At 41.9% G+C, this 16,674-nt stretch overlaps 1 protein-coding gene across 1 annotated transcript in view; it reads left to right on the top strand.

The window, feature by feature from the left end:
- The window catches only part of pola1 (polymerase (DNA directed), alpha 1), a 55,093-nt gene extending 39,125 nt beyond the window's left edge, over nt 1-15,968 (top strand). Inside the window, exons 36-37 of the mRNA XM_071485387.1 lie at nt 6,494-6,590; nt 15,377-15,968. Of these exons, the coding sequence (XP_071341488.1) occupies nt 6,494-6,590; nt 15,377-15,513 (234 nt within the window). The 3' untranslated portion in view covers nt 15,514-15,968. The remainder of the gene's footprint in view (nt 1-6,493; nt 6,591-15,376) is intronic.
- The last annotated feature ends 706 nt before the right edge of the window (nt 15,969-16,674 follow it).

The raw sequence follows: 16,674 nt of genomic DNA, 5'->3' as shown, positions 1-16,674 counted from the left end.
ATATACATCTATGGAGGACAGGGGATGACGGTGATGACAACAGACTTAACCAGAAAAGGTTACAAAGTGCTCTGTATTAAGGTAGAAAAAAGTGTAAATAAAATAAGCCAGATCCAATGGAAAACCCTTGCCCTAGCAAAATCTAGACTTGTGCTTTAATATCTCAAATTAATTAATTTATTTATTTATTTATCCTTTAAATGATCAGCTGTTCCTTTTCTAAGCCATCTTGCTTCAGGAAATGGATTCAAATGTTTACTGTGGGGTGAGTTTTTTGTGAGTCTCTGAAAGGATTCATAAGTTCACTGCTGCATGCTTAAAGGTTAAAGAGAGATGAGCTGAACTGGTAAAAAGAGAGTGATCATACATTCAAGATAATATCTACTTTGTCTGTTTTGGAGCATCTTATGTTGCAACCTGATTGATGAATGGATACAAATTTTGGCCAATTCTGTCCATTGTGGTATTCAAAGTACAGTCTTCAGTATGTGTCATTATTAAGCTATTATAACCTAACCAAGGTCTTCTGACTGTCTGGTTGGAGCATCTCTGTACTCAACAATAGTTTGGCTACAGATGGTGTGAGGAGGCCCCTAAACAAACTGATGCCATACTGTGTTTTTCCTCTCACCATTAATAAGCATCGTGTTGAAGTCAGTCTGCAAAAAACAGGGAGCACAGCGTTCATCCGCTGAAGGTGTTTCAGTGATGCTCATGTCATAAATTCAACTAGTGTGACATTTAAGTGCAGAACAAGCTTTGATATCAATCATTTAGGCAGCAGGGGCAGAAATATATAGGACTCTCTTCTTCTGTGGTATTCTGATTTTCCTACTCGCTGGCATTATCCACCATTGTTGAGGACAAAAACCACCTAATATCTGCTCACGTCATACTGCACAGTCACAGACTTGACTTAAAACAGGCCAACCTGTTACTGTTGTGGGTTCTGAGTGTACAAGTGGTTTTTCTTCTTGTTTCTGATGATGTATAGCAGCTGCCTGTTGTCTCAACAAACTGAAAATATTTGCTTAAATGTTAAGTACAAATGTTTAAGAATAGTGACAACTGAATTTTTGATTAAAAGAACATTAATTGAGGGAAAGGTGAAATTGAGATGCCTTTGAGTATTTAATCAATTTTGTATTAACAACTTTCATAATGAATTCTCTATAGTGTAATATTGAAAAATGAATTTTACTTTCTATTATTTAGGCGTACACATAATATAGCATGTGTCTTCCTTAAGTGTCCTTAAGCAAGACATTTAAATCCTAATGACTGTAGCTGACCCTGACCGTTTACCTCTTACCCTAATCCTGAAGAGGATTTGGTATTACATGATTTCATATTAGGCTAACACTGGCTTTTTTTTAAGTATTAGGTAACATTGTTGTCTGAATCATGCTATTGCATAGAGATTAATAGCCCAGCAGCTTACATATTAAATTGCTGCCAATTATGCAAAGTACTCAAGAGGCCATTCATGGCTATTTGAGCTGGTGGTGGTTAGACTGTGCTCAAACAAGAAGAGAAGATGATGAGGCATCCACCAGATCACACTGAGAGGTTGTTTTTTTGTTTTTTTTTTTTGTTTTTTTTTTTTAAGTTTTTTGTTTTTTTTGGAAGCACCATCAGATTTCTGTGCATCCAGCCAGACTTTGGCCACATTCCCTCTCTGCCTTTTATCTGCCATTATCATCATAATAAGTTAATATCAGCACCAGCCAGAAAGACAATCAGGGTTTTGTCTTTGTGTATGCTACACTAAAAACATGTGTTTGTGCCAGAGCTTCAGTAGAGGTGCTTCTTGTTTGTGACTCTGCTTTCACTTCTCGCTCTTGCATCATGGTACATTTACCATCGCTGTGGGTGCTGCCTCTCCTCTCTTCACCTCCTTCCATCCATCTCTCTCGCTCTGCCTCTTTCTTTTTCCCCCTCCCTCTCTCCCTCCCTCTCTCTCCCTCCCTCTCTCTCCCTCTCTCTCTCTGGACACAGATTCAGAGCGTGATCTGATCTCCATGTAATGGGAGAGTAATAGGCACTCTGCCTTGATTGGTTGGTAATTTGGGGGAGTTATGCACAGGTGCAATTTGTAATATTTTCAGTAAATTAAATTTCTTTCTCTTCCTCTCTCCCTCGCTCTTCATCTCTCCCTCTCTTCTCCCTCCCTCCGCAGCGCTTAACTCAAATAGGCTATTTTTCCTCACCCTGTCTCAAATTTCTGTCCTAACTTTCCCTTTCTTTCCCCTTTTTTTCAATGCTTTCTTCCCCTGCTCCTTTCTTTTCATTTTCTTTCTCTCGCCTCCCTCCCTCCTTAGCTCTTACACTCATTCTCTCTTCTCTTGGCTTGCTCTTTCTCTCCTCCTCTCACCCTCCCTTTCTGTCTCTCTCTTTTTCTCTCCTCGTTTTATTGATGTACGCTCAGGCGCCCATTAGAGCTCCCTTTTTCCCTCTAGTGGAAATTGCAGCATGTTAATTTTCACACAAATTACGGCAATAGCAGGTATCTCTATTTGATACATTATAGCGGGAGCAATCAGAGATAATTGAGTGCCTTTCAGAGGGAGACGGCTGCATTCACTGCCGGCTCAAAGCTGCCCCATTATCGCCTAATCGCTCTTTAAACACTGAATTTTGCCGAACAAAAATTCTTGTCATAATTTTGCTTAAGTGTATTTGGAAATCACAGTCCTTTGAGTGAGGATAATTGAAATCAAATCCCTTTCACTGGAGCTGACATTTCTACATTTCCCCCCAATTGAAATTAATTTCAAAAATTGAGCATGAATATCTTCAAATAGCAGGCAATTATGCCTTTCAATGGGGAGAAATTACCGGTGCTGAATCGTTGGAGGCTTGCGGGCGAGAGCACCAGTTAAATGCCTTTGTTTCCTGCCGTGTTTGCCTAGTAAAGATTTACATATATTGACTCATTATGGTGTCTTGTGAAGCTGATCGGCGTGACTACCACAACTGGCAATAATGCTCATCGCATCTAAAAAGCTCAAGAGTTTTAAAGCCTTGTGGCCTCACAGCTGAGGGAAAATGTATGTTTGTTTCTCTCCATCTCCCTCCCTTTTTCACTCCCTCTCTCTTTCTGCAGCTGCAGTTGTGTAAGGGCTAGGAGGCTTCAGCTTTTTACAACGCATGTTTGCAGCTAAGCTGGAGAAGAGTATAGAGAAAAGTGTGTAATGCCGAGGCCTTGTTTGTGTCACCGGTGCTGCGATATTTTTCCTCTAAGCCATATCTATGTCAAGGCATTGAATAGCTGTAGTCTTTCAGCAGCCTGCACACTTTCCATCCTCTGTTGCCTGTGTTTGGCCTGCGTTACTGTCTTTCCTCACATACTCAGACATATTGTCTGAGTGACTACCTTTTCATTAACTGCTTCACTGGTGTACCTGAGCGACAGTGTAGTGCACAAAAGTTCTTTGGAGGTCAGATGCATGCGTCTTTGTGTGTGTGCATGTGTGTCCCCTAAAAGGTAGAGACAGATGTTTTTAAGACTCTGAGAAAGTCTTGAGTGCTCCTTTTATTGTGTGCACCATTTTTCACTGTTGCTCTGTGATTTGGATCAATTTGTAGGATTTAGCCTCCTTTTCTTATTTCTTACTTTTTCTTTATTCTATACATCCTGTCTCCATGCTGTCTTTCATCTCTCTCTCTCACTCTCACACACACACACACACACACACACACACATCTCCCTCTTCCTTTCAGCTTAACTGTGTTTGTGCATGTGTACATGCGCAGGGATGTGTATATGTGGTCGGGAGGGGGAGTCGGTTGGGGAAGAGGGAGGCAAAGGAGCAAGGGGTACGAGGTGGGGGCTGGGGGGTCCTACGCTCCCGGGAGAGAGGCAATTTCACAGCTGGTTTGCTCCTTAGGCAGTCAGGCTGAAAATGCTGCAGATTTGTGGAGCAAATTGAAATGGTGTCAGTGCAGGAACAAAGCGCCGAGCTGAATGACGAGGTAGGCGTGTGTGTGTGTGTGTGTGTGTGTGTGTGAGGGAGAGGGAGAGTGAGTGAGGTGGGGTTGAGGGGCTCTAAATTCAATAACAACCCTGTAACATTTTGGCCACGCCTTTCTGACACCTGTCAATCAATCAGTATGCAGTGACTGGCCCGCCCACAATCAGCATTATATTGTTTGAATGTGCTGCTGTGTGTGTGTGTGTGTGCGTGTGTGTTTTAGTTTCAAGAGGAAGAAGTAGTGTGCGGTGTTTGTGCCGACCGAGCTTTTCAACCTTGGCAACCGTAACCGAGGCTCCATTATGGGATGTGCATGGTTTGGTTGTTGACTAGACAGTGCATCAACGGTCAACAGCTGTGCGTGCCATGTGGGCAGCCATAGAAGGCCATTAAACACACACACTCACTCAGCCACTCGCTCACATTCACACATCACATGGTTTACATTTAGTTGCATTAGATAGTCTTGCCACTTGATTATGCCACAGCAGTAAAAACTGAAATTACAATTACGCACATTGCCGATTGGCAGGTATAATGGGCACACACAAGCTCTTCACTTCACTCACACACGCACACACAGATACTGACACACAGGAATTATCAGGGGATTCTTCCTGGTGGTAATAATAAAGCACTCGGCGCACACCTGATGGCAGTGTGGGGTCGGGGCTTAGCGTGCCCTCTCCAGCGTAGCAGGGAAATGACGAGCCAATAACTGCAATTAAACATGCAGTATAATGGCTAATCAAATTGACAGCCTCGGCTGTTCGCATGCCTCTCTCACAATGGCTTATCACAACAAACTATTATGAGGGAGGGTATTTCAGGCCCGATCCCCTCTTTTCTTTCTCTCTCTCTCCCTCACTGTCTGTGATTCTCTCCATCTCTCTCTTTTTTTGTTTCTTTACCCTTTTCTCTCTTTTGCTCTTTTTTTCCTCCTCTTCCCTCCCACCTCTCTGTCTCGCTCATCCTCTCCGTCTCTCTCTCTTCTCTCTCTCCCTGTGGCAGGCTGTCGTGTGGCTTCAGTTAATTGCAGTGGAGATTAACAAAGCAAGCAAATTTGTTTTCTTGCTTTACTGTGTCACACAGAGGAAGGGCGATGTTTTCAGGGAGATATAGTCCTACAAGTGCAGTTCATGTTCAGTCTACATGATTCTTAAACTGATGAACTGGGTTTATTCATCTGTTTTGGATGCTTTTTGCGCTCTGTCATGATTGTGACTCTGCCAAAATAATAGAAACTAATAACCTTCTTACACAATGAGGAAATAAAAGGGATAGTTGCACTGTTGGTGTGTTAATGGTATCCAACAAGTGGTGACATACTGTTTGTGTTCATCTTGATTAAAATACAGTATAATGCTGCATTTACACCATGTCGCCAGAATCAAAAGAACAAGAAAAGCTCACTGTTATTATTTCGACATTGAGGATGGCGTCTCATACATTGAATTTCATTATTGATGAATCAGCCAAATATTTTCTCCGTTAATTAGTTCTTTATTTTCTGTATAATAGGTAAAAAAAAAAAAGGCCTTCACAGCTCCTTGAGGCCTCAGATGCCACCTTCGGATGTCCTGTTCTGTCCGACCAACAGTCCAAAACACAAGGACTTCAGGCTACTATTGAATAAGATTTAAAAAGCAGTAATTTTTCACATTTGAGAAGGTGGACCCAGTACAAATTTGGCATTTTTGGAGTTGATTGAAGTTGAAATTGATTGAAATTGATTGAAATTGAAGTTGATCAATCATTCGATTAAATGACTAATTGTTTTAGCTCTACATGCATTATTCCACCATGATTACCTCTCATTTCTAGCCCTGTAGTCACACCAAATGAATGGAATTTGAGCTTGAAACCGATATTGTCCTTATGTGACAAACTTTCAGTTGTGTACAAGTGAAAACAAGTACAGACAAACTCTGTGTAGCTTATATTTAATTAGCTAAATCAGTGTTAGTACCATATTTGATTCAGATGTAACTGTCTGTAATAGTTGTTTGGCCATTTTGCCACTGGTATTACCACAAGTACTTAACTTCTTAAGCTGATCGGGGTCTGGCCATGATGAGACCAATCCACATTAAATACAGTTTCTTTGTGAACGTTATTATAAAGTTCAGTATTTCTGCTGACACTTCATTTCATTTCATTGGCAGCTTGTGTTTTTAGTGCAACAGTGATCTCATGCCTCGTGTTACCTGTAAAGATGATTTCACAATGAATTTTATTCAGTGTGTTGAAGATGTCATGGCTGTCAGAAAACATTACCTTTTGATTTGGCGTTACAAACAGGAAGCTGATGTGAACGTTTTATGGTGTGAATGTGGCATTAGCAGAACAAGAAAAGAAAGGAGATAATGGGAAGGTGGGAGGGTAAGAGAGTGGTGGCAGGTTAGCTGTTTTACATTATATGAAATGTTTTTGCCATTATATTCATCAGAGTGCGGCAGGTTTGTTTGTCCTGTGTTGTTTCGTTGAAGTAACACTGTTCGTGTGTGTTCTCTCCACAGTACTCCGAGAAGGCCCTGTACAACCAGCTCTGCTTCTACAGGTTCATCTTTGACTGGGACTACGCTGTCGCCAAAGTGCTACAGGGTGACGAGAGAGGTAGGACTACACACACACACACACACACACACACACACACACACACACACACACACATCATACATACATCATACATGTCACTTGTTACTGTACTGTACTGTTGTGTTCCCAACTTTCATTTGCTTCCTGTTGCAACATTTATTTCTACATTTTGTGCAGTATTAGTTGTGAAACCAGACCTGCATTTTTACATTTTATCATATTTTATTCATATTTTTTTGGGCTGTTGTTGTTGTTATCCTTTAGTTCTGCCTTTGGAACTGAAATCAAGTTACCAGAACTGCTATTGAAGTTTGAATTCTGATATCCAAACAATGCTTCCTCACAAATACACATACAACATAGCATTAGCAATCAATGGCTCAACGTAAACCTTTTACCCAGGCTGCACTTACAATATTCACCAATGATGTGACACACACACACACACACACACACACACACACACACACACAGACACGGGGAGGGGGATATGGGGGGGGGTTAAGGACATTCAGCTCCTCGAGTCGACAGCCCTAATTTAGGAGACGGATTCAATCACACACACATACAGAATGCAAAACGCTCCAATCACTGGAAGAAAGAAGGAAAGAGCCCTCTATCGCTCTCCCTCTACCCCTACCCTCACTGTCCATCTCTACTGCTTTTTCTCCTTTGCTCTCTCTTTCCTTTCTCTCTCTCTCTCTCTCTCCCTCTCTTGGACAGGCACTCGTTTGGCTGTGTTGATTGAAAACAGGTTTTAGATTTGGGGAAATGATAGGGGGAGTAATGGGCGCGCTGACGAAAGGATAGCCCTTCTCCTATAATGGGACATGGAGCGTATATTTCCCCCTTGGACTCAAATAGACGCTACTCCAGCGCTCTGGGCGCGCTCAGTAGGCGTCAGCCACAAGGCCTCTTTACCCATAGTTCTCCCTGATTGATGTCACTTGATTAGAAAGGGCCGCTGGGCCGAGTGATTTATTTATTTGATTAAATATTTATGTATGTATGTTATTTATGTATGTATGCCTGAATACTGTGAGTGTGTGTGCTAGGCTGGACCTGAGTGAGGCAGCAGAAGAGTGAGACAGCAGAGGTAAATATAACATGTAATCAACAGATGACCACTCAGAAGATGGAGGGAGCTGAAATAGGGGGATTGGACCGGTGTAGAGGAGGGAGGGAAGGGAAGGAGTACTAACATGATTATAGCCTCCATTTTTGCTTTCTTTTATTTCTGTCTTTGCCCAGATGCAAGAAATCATCGCCAATCAATTCTTGACTCTCCTCCTTTCTTCATATTCCTTTGCTTTGCAGTGTTTTTGATCTGCTCTGCGCTTTCTCTTCCCGAGCTTCAGTCGTATTTTGCCCCTCACAAAACAACACAGTACGATGTGTTCTTTACTTCGTGGCAATGTGGGCTCACAGTTTACCGTATGTACTGGAGGCAAAACCTACAATGTGGTCTCGCGACGTCTGCTAGCATTTTGCGGTCCACTGACACCAGATCAGTGTGTGTCACCAGGAATCAGTCCAAAGACGGTGAGAGGCTAAAAAAGACATTTCACATGTGCTGTCTGTCCACTTCCTCCTTCAACATCAGTCACACTTCATATGCTAAGTGTTAACTTTGCAGACAGTACTGTGCACCAGTGGCTCTCAACTCTCTGGGCTTGAGATGCCCCAAAATAAAGTCTGTTTGTCACATGTTACAGGTTGCATAGGTGCGTGAGCTTCGAGTGTTGCAGCCAATGAGGAACTAGTTGATTTACTAATTCTTAAAACACAAAGTCAGCCAACTCCTGCACTCTGTTACTGCTGGTGATTATCATGTATCATTTTGTACAACCTGAAGAGGTGAAACTATTACTTCCCACTAAAAAACAGAGAAAAGTTTTTCGGGGGTTCCCAAAAGTACCCAAAGTTGGTAACAATAAATCCTTGACACACACTGAAACCTTTTAGATTTCCAATACTGACCTCATATACCCATAGACATGCAAACATTTCAATTTGGGTTTATAATTACTTCATGCCTCTTTGTGTGCAGAAGTTAAACATCTGCGTGTTCAAGCTGGTGGTTCAGTTTCCTCTTGAAATGGTAAGAAAAGTGTCTCAGTGGTTTGTAAAAGGTCACATATCAGGGGACACCGAACAGTTCTGGAGGGACCGGACCACCCACCAGCTGTGCATTGTAACCACTACACCATGAATAGACATCATCATGTTTACTTGTTATTGGCTTTGTTGTGCCTCCACAGCCAAGTACTCTCCTCTGTTCTCTTAGCTGGCAGTCCATCAAATCACCACCCTGTCCTGTCAGATCGTTTTCGAAACACAAGCCCTCTGCTTTGCCCGAACGGTCCTCAAAATCAGTTTAAAAGGCAGAATATGTGGCTGCCTTCTGTCTCCAACACCCAGTGCTGCTCTGCTACTGGTGGTGTGCAGCTCCGCCCAGCACTCTACAGAGTTAACATTCACCACAAGTCTTCTGTTTCTCTGCTTGGATCTGACAGAATCACAATCACAGCCACAAAATGTGGAGCAAACTCGAGCTGAGAAGTTTGCATTTAAATATGTTTTCAGAATCTATGAACAAACTTCATTATATTGGTAGCTGTTTGCATTAAGTTACGACTGTTGTTGCTGTCGATGCCATAATGGAGAAAATAACTGAGGCAACATTAGGTCCCCAAGACGACCACAACTCACCTGAAACGCACATTACTCTTATTCTAAAGATTATATTTACATAAATATGGCCGATAATGATATTGAATGGTATGATTTCATTCTCAGAGGGAGATATTTGAGCCAAAAATTAACAATATTTGTTCTAGTTATTCAGAACTTATCTGTGTTGGTGTATAGGCTGGTGTCGGTCAGTGTGAGTTTCTCATAATAATTTGCAATGCATCACTGTATCTGTTTTGCCTGTTTCGCAACACTGACAAACCAGTGTCTCCAGCAAATGATTAATATCCAACATACACAAACAAGCGCGCGCACACACACACACACACACACACACACACACACACACACACACACACACACACACACACACACACACCACAGCTTTCCTCAGATAGATGACAATGCATGTATACACACACTCATGCTGCTATAAAAATATAGGTTTAAGGTGTTATCCCTTGGTCCTGTGGCAGTAATACCCCATATTACTGCATTACACACCCAGGGGGCACACTGCTCAGATTACAGGGAGGAGACATACAATCCTATACACCCTACTCTACTCTGTTGTGTGTGTCCGTGCTTAGGCTGGTATCTCTGTGGGAGGGTGTGCATACCTATAGAGTTTTACAACACCGTCTTGACTGTTGTTGTGTTGTCCTTCTGGTGGGGATGGTGCGCTGTGGTGAATGAGAAAGCTTCACCTGTGACTATTAGTTGGGTGGACATTGTGTTAGTGGAGAGAAGTTTTAAATGCAACCATTTGAGATCATTGATAGTTGATGCATGTTTGATTCAGGAACAGAAAATGCCATTGTCTAAACAAAAATATATTGTTCTTACTGTCAACAAACCCAATGAAAAGACTAAAACCACGAAGTATCTGATCCTGTAAACAAGTATCGTCTGCCACAGAGCTCCATTATTGTCCAAAGACTGAGCCACACAGTTGAACTGCTTGACTCCTTCATTCCTATGAACACACACACAAATTTGACTAATGTACATCCTATCCTGCTGCCAGAAATACCCACTTGTGCTACAAACGTGCATTAATCCACAGCTGAAAGTAGTCCCCAACAAATGTACTATTCACTCCTGTTTGAGTGACATTTGTTAACAACTACAGTGTCCAGTTTTAGGGAAATTATTCTCCTTTTACGAAATGAAAGTATATATTTGTAACATGTTTTAAAAGCAACCCTGTTTTAGCTTGAACCCAGATTTCATAGAAGTATAATAACCTTTATAATTCTTGTTGTTATGTCTATACTGGCGAGTCACGGCTCATGTTTCATTTGAATGAATTGAAGTGTCTTTTTTTTTTTTTTTTCCTTACCGTTAAAAGCTGTAATGGTGACTTCAGCCCCACCCAAGTCTCCACTTTCACTGGCAGCAAAAATAGAGGTTCATAGTTGTTTCGACTGCTAGCTAAAGTTAGCTTAGCTAGGATTCAGCAGATGCAGTTGATATGAATATGAATACTACTAGCTTACAGGTGGTAGAAGTATTATTTCTAGTATTGCAGTTCTCAGCAGCATGCTCTCTGTCATACTCTACTGTCCACACTGCTGATGCTTGACCACTGTATTTCTATGTCTATAAGTTTGAGGTGGGGGGTGATGCTGCCTCATAGTTTGGAGGCAGTGTCCTGGGCTACATCCTGTTTTTTTTCCCCACATTTTTTCTGGGGGAGGTTTAGTGGATAAAACCACTGGAATTTCTTGAAAATAAGATAACTGCTGTAATGTATTGCTGTAAATTAAACCAGTATCATTAGATAGTAAATAATAATAAATATCTAATTCAGCAACTGAAAAAGTGGATTTAGTATGACGTCACTCTTTTTCGAAGATCTACATCTTCAGTAGGAATGAATGGGCTTGAGACTGCAACAAGAAAGCGACAGGAAGATTGGAAAATATTGCCTTGTGTTTACATTTACTGTTGTTTACTAAACCCTTAGGCAAAAGCATATCATCATATTCAGCAATACTTTTACTGTTGTTTAGTTTAATGATATCTGGTTATTTACGGTTCACCCAGCAGTTCAGATTGTGTATGTTTACATGTGTGCTGAGCATCCACAATAAAGCACATTAAAGTAAAATAGCTTCACATAAAAGAGCTTCGAGTCAAAGCTGAATGTAATTTGATCAGCTTGACTGTGTTTGTGTGTTTTTGTGTGTGGGCGTGTGCACATTTGCAAGTGTGTGCCTGTCTTATCTACATGTACATTGCATTTTTGTGCCTGATTGCTGCGACTAAGTAAAACATGGAGGTAATTTCATCCGCTGCAGGAGCTCTCTAATAGATTATACACACGCACACACAGAGGCGCACACGCTGAAAAAAAACATGCTGTCCGTTCCTTAGCTGGGAACATCCCGTATCAATGACTTTCAAATCATTGCATGTCACTTCTCCTCTCTCTGTCTCCCCTGCTCTCCCTTTTTATCTCGCCCTCCCTCCCTTCTTCAATCTATCTGTTGCCTTTCTCTTCCCTCCATCACTCCTCCCCTCCAGGTCTCAATCTTGAGTGTGGGCAGTATGATTGCGTGTGTGAGCAATAATGTAATTTTGCTGCATTGATAAAATATAAATTGTCCTTGAGCTGCGCTTTTCTAATGATCCATTTACCGACAGCTTCCCTGCCACCTCTCAGCGCTCTGCATTTGGTCCTCCTCTACTCTTCCACTCCTCTTCCTCTCACACCGTCTCTGTCTTCTTTTCTCTTCTCCTCCTTTCCCTCTCTTCCCTCTCCATTTTCTTCCATCTCTCGCTCTCTCTCTCTTCATCTTCCACGCTCCCCTCCCTTTCTTTGGCGATACAAAGCGGGGTGGCAAAATCCGCGGGTGCGATTGTCAAATCAATTATTCATTCTGTGCAATTACACTCACACAAAGAAGTTTCCCTGTGCTCCGAGTGGTGATTAAATTAACTGCTATTCCAGCTGCCCGTCGCCACCAGCCTAATAGAATATTCATGGAGGCGGCCGACGGAATGGCCGATCTCCATTAACTTCATCATGCTCACTTAATTACAGGCTTGTTATTGTATTTACACCTAGTTAGAGCGTGCAGAGCCCCGATCTACTCGTGCCCAGCACCACCAGAGTGTGCATGAGTGTGTGACAACACCTAGTTAGAGCAAAGATAACCCCTGATACACTCACTGTGCGCGCGTGTGTGTTGGAGTCCATGTGTATGTGTATGTGTGCGTGTGTGTGACAGTGAGATAGATGGTATTGGCATTGACAAATTTCTGTCCCATGCTGTTAATTATGAAAAGTTTTCCGCATCTAAAGCAGCGTTTTTCTCCACAGTATGTTTCTATCAACACGGCATTTTTCTTCTTTCATTTTAGTCCGCTTCGCTTTCTCGCCATTTCCACTCCTCTCCGTTTTCCTTCATGTCTCGGCCTTTCCAACAACGCCAGCTCCCCTCTCCTTCTGCCTCACACTCGCTCTTTAAGGGAGGCTATTTATTTGAACTACACTCCCCACTGTGCTCCGACTTGCAGCAAGGTCTCTCCCTCTTTCTTTTCCTCTCTGTGACTCTTAAATCATTCTTTTATCTGTTCGCCACACAGTGATTGAGGTGGAAAAGAGAAAGGAGTGAGGAAGGGGAAGAGGAGAGGGGGGGAATTATTTTCTCCTACCTTTCAGAAATGATGACATGATTGCTTTCGCTTGATCATGCATCATCACCTCCTTCTATTCCCCAGATAAATAGACTAGTTTGTCTCTCCCTGCCTCTCGTCTCCCCTTTTCTCCCTCCATCCCTGTCCTTGCTAACATGAGGATTATCTGGTAATAGTTGCTGCTGGCGTTTTAAGTCAACCACACCATCTTCTATGTGTGTGTGCATGCATGTGTGATTACTGTTTGTCACATGGATGTTTTTTAGCCGCCATGACTGTGAGTTAGTGTGCTTTTTAAGTGTTTAACTACCATCAATTGTCTGTGTGTGTCTGTGTCTGTGTGTGTCCCACACTGTTGATCTCTGTGTATCTAACCTTTGTTCCCTTGGGCAGTCAGTGGGCTGGTATTTATCCAGCAGCCACTAATGTAGTGGGCAGGAAGGACGAGACAGGAGATAGGGCTGTGGAGATGGCAAGGACATGACAACCGGCCATATGGAGTGTGTCTGTGTGTGTGTCTGTGTGTGTCTGTGTGTGCACGCACACACTCAGGTGTTTATACACGGCATGTCATCTAGATAAATTACAGACATGCACACATATAGAAGTCAGTATAGCTAGAAGTTTTTCACTTGTTGTCTCGTAGTGTTATGAAAAACCTCTTTTGAAGATGATGATTGCTTTTATCTCTTTTTTTGTTATTGCTGATGGTCAGGTTGAAATAATTTGTTGATTAATTGATTAGTTAACGGACAAAAAGTTAATCAGCACCAATTTTGACAGCTGATTCATTAGTTAGTCGTTCATCAAGCGACAATACCAAACATTTCCTTGTTCCATCTTCTTCAATTAGAGGATTTGATTTACTGCGTCAGAAAATTGTGAAAAAACACCCCTTGTTTTTTCCCATGAGCCCAAGGTGAGTGTTTGTTTTGTGCAAACAACAGATCAGAAGCCAAACATCTTCACTTTATTTTCATAGAACACAAGTATTCATATATCTGAAGCAATAACCAATGAATTTTTGGCATAATTGAGAAATAATGTTACATCAGTTAACTAATCTATTACTTCACTGATTGTTTTAGCTCGAGTTGCAGCTGTAGGTTTTTATGGCAACTAATTTTTGTAATTTGTTTAGAAAAAAATGTTCATTTGCAGTTTTTAAAATTTCTGAAGTACAAGTTTTTCCACTTTAGAAAAAAAAACAAAACAAAACTGCACTTTTACTTTCTCTATTTACAAGGTTCAGTCTTCCACCTACATCAGGTAGAATTTATATCAGCAAACAGCAGCTAGGATACATGTGATCATAGCCACAGGAAGATGTTTCCATGTATTGAAATTTAAATTCACTATTTTGTCATCATTTGTACACATTGTGCTTTTCTGTTGCATTTTTTAAAATTGAGCCTTGTATATAGAAATATTGTATCAGATGTATCTACGCACTTGACATTTGTAAATGTACTCATCCTGTTTACAATCAGAGGAGCTTGTTGGTTTGAAGTTGCTATTGGTGCCCTGTGATTGGTGGGTTTTTCTTGGACTGTGTTTACATATATGGTACCCGAAGCGTTTGTCTGTACAGATTTTAACAGATGAAGATCTGTACTGAAATCTCATGAATGAAGAGAATTCAAGTGATTCACAATTCAGCAATTGGTGAGATTTTTTGGTTCTTTTGTGTTTTGTAATATAAAAGGTAGAAAAACACAGTTTATGATCAGTATGAAAGAGAGTGAATAATGCTGTAAAATCAAATCAATAGCATACAGAACTTTCTCGCGCTCATTTCCATTTCCCTGCTTCTTCACCAGCGTCTGCTCCAGCCAGCTCACTATTATTCCAGATGTAGCTTGCTGCACTCTTTGGTTTGATAGTGTGTTATTACTTGGTTTCATGATACTTCATCCACACTTGACGCTCAGTATAATATTGTAAAGATTTGATTTTGGTGGCCACCCAGCCCAGGATAGTCAGCTCTCTGTCTTCTCTCTGGCTTTATTACGGCCCACCTGAAGGGATAACAGGGACAAGATATTGACTCCATGCTCTTGTTGGGCTTTTCTATCGATCTTATGATCCTGTGTGTGTGAGCAAGTGTCGCCATCGACCCATCAGTCCAATTCTCTGTGATCCCCCTCCTGGCCCTCAAAGTGATAGCAATACTGACAGATAGCATTAGATCTGTTAGCTCTCCAGTTAAGGGTGGGGCGCTCCTCTGTGTTTATTAGTGACGAGACAAAGCCGGTGGGTGCTCTGCTTCTCTTACTGTTGGTTTCAGCAGAATCCAATCATAGGGATGGAGGGGGGTGAGAGTCGTCCAGGGGTGAAGTGCTAACTAGTTTGAAATGTGCATCTTGCTGTAGCCTGTAGTATTGACTTTGATGCAGTTGAGGAGCTGAATGATCTTCCCTTGAGCTCCAGCGATGACAACACCTCTTTCCTTTCTTATCCTCCAGGTTACGTTAGCCGGTGGGCCAAGGCGAAGGAAGTGTATCAGAAGCTGAAAGAAGTGCCGGACAAAGCCTTGGCCACTAGCGGCTACTCGGAGATTAACCTGGCCAAACTCTTCCAGGCCTTCTCCTCCCTCAAGTAAAACAACACACACATCTGAAAAGACACCACCACTAAGAAGCTTCAACGTCAGACTCAAAGCTGGAGATTTGCACATTCAACCACATCTGTTTTCTCTGTTTTTGGTTTCTGAATATAGCAGCATGGATGATTTCAGGTTTTGACCTCCTGACCTCCATATCACCCTCCCTAGCCCTAATGGGCTTCTCTTAAAATCCAGTCTCTTCTTTCTCCTCCAGTGTCTTCACATAGACGCTGTGCAGGCGCACACACACACACACACACACACACACACTTATGGCGTGACCCCATCACCCTGACTCTGTATGGTAAAGGGGAGTAGCAATCATACCTAAATGACAGTCTATTGTGTGTGTGTGTGTGTGTGTGGAGACTGACTGTGCCCAGATGTGTGTGTATGTGAGTATGTGTAAAAAAAAAATGACTTATCTTCAGAGCAGCCAGCATACTCCAAAAGCCGCTAATTAGCCAATGATAGTGACCCCGGGCGCTAAGACCACTGGATGCCTGCAGCGATCGGACACTTGTTCTGATTACCACCATTCATCCTGAATGTGAGTGTGTGTGTGTGTGTGTGTGTGTGTGTGTGTGTGTGTGTGTGTGTGTGTGTGTGTGTGTGTGTGTGTCAGATCAGAGGATGAAAGAAAGAAGTGAGGAGGATACAGGGAGTGACAGGGTGAAGGAGGCCACACGTGCTGCTCCCTCGGTCTTTTGTCTCCGTATCGAACAGCTGATCTCCTTCTCCTCCACTGCCACTGTTTAACTGATGCCATTTCATCCATTTCACTCCTTTTTCTTCCACCCTCCCTCCTCTCTGCCGATTGTGTTTTAATGTGTGTAATTTTCCACATATCCAACTTGTATTGCTCAGGCGGGTTTATGTAATGATTTTTTTTGTAATGACTAGAATATTTCATGTTGGATATTTTGATATTGATGAGAACCTTTTTGATACTGAAACCTCAATAAAAAGCTAAATGGATAACATGTTAATCTTGTGTTATTTGCCATGTGGGGGGCAGCAGGAATGGGTGGCTGGATATCCTGTTTCCTGTGTTAATAGTATACACTGTAATGCAATAAACGTGACATGAAAGTGAAATTTATTAAAAAACAAAATGGGAAAAATCAACAAAATATCCCCTTTAAATAGAATTTAGAC

The sequence above is a fragment of the Trachinotus anak genome, unplaced genomic scaffold (genome assembly GCF_046630095.1).
Source record: "Trachinotus anak isolate AG129_WGS33_773 ecotype Australia unplaced genomic scaffold, CSIRO_AGI_Tana_v1 ptg000009l, whole genome shotgun sequence".
In the NCBI taxonomy this organism is placed as follows: domain Eukaryota; kingdom Metazoa; phylum Chordata; class Actinopteri; order Carangiformes; family Carangidae; genus Trachinotus; species Trachinotus anak.
This window is presented reverse-complemented; position numbering and strand designations above follow the sequence as displayed.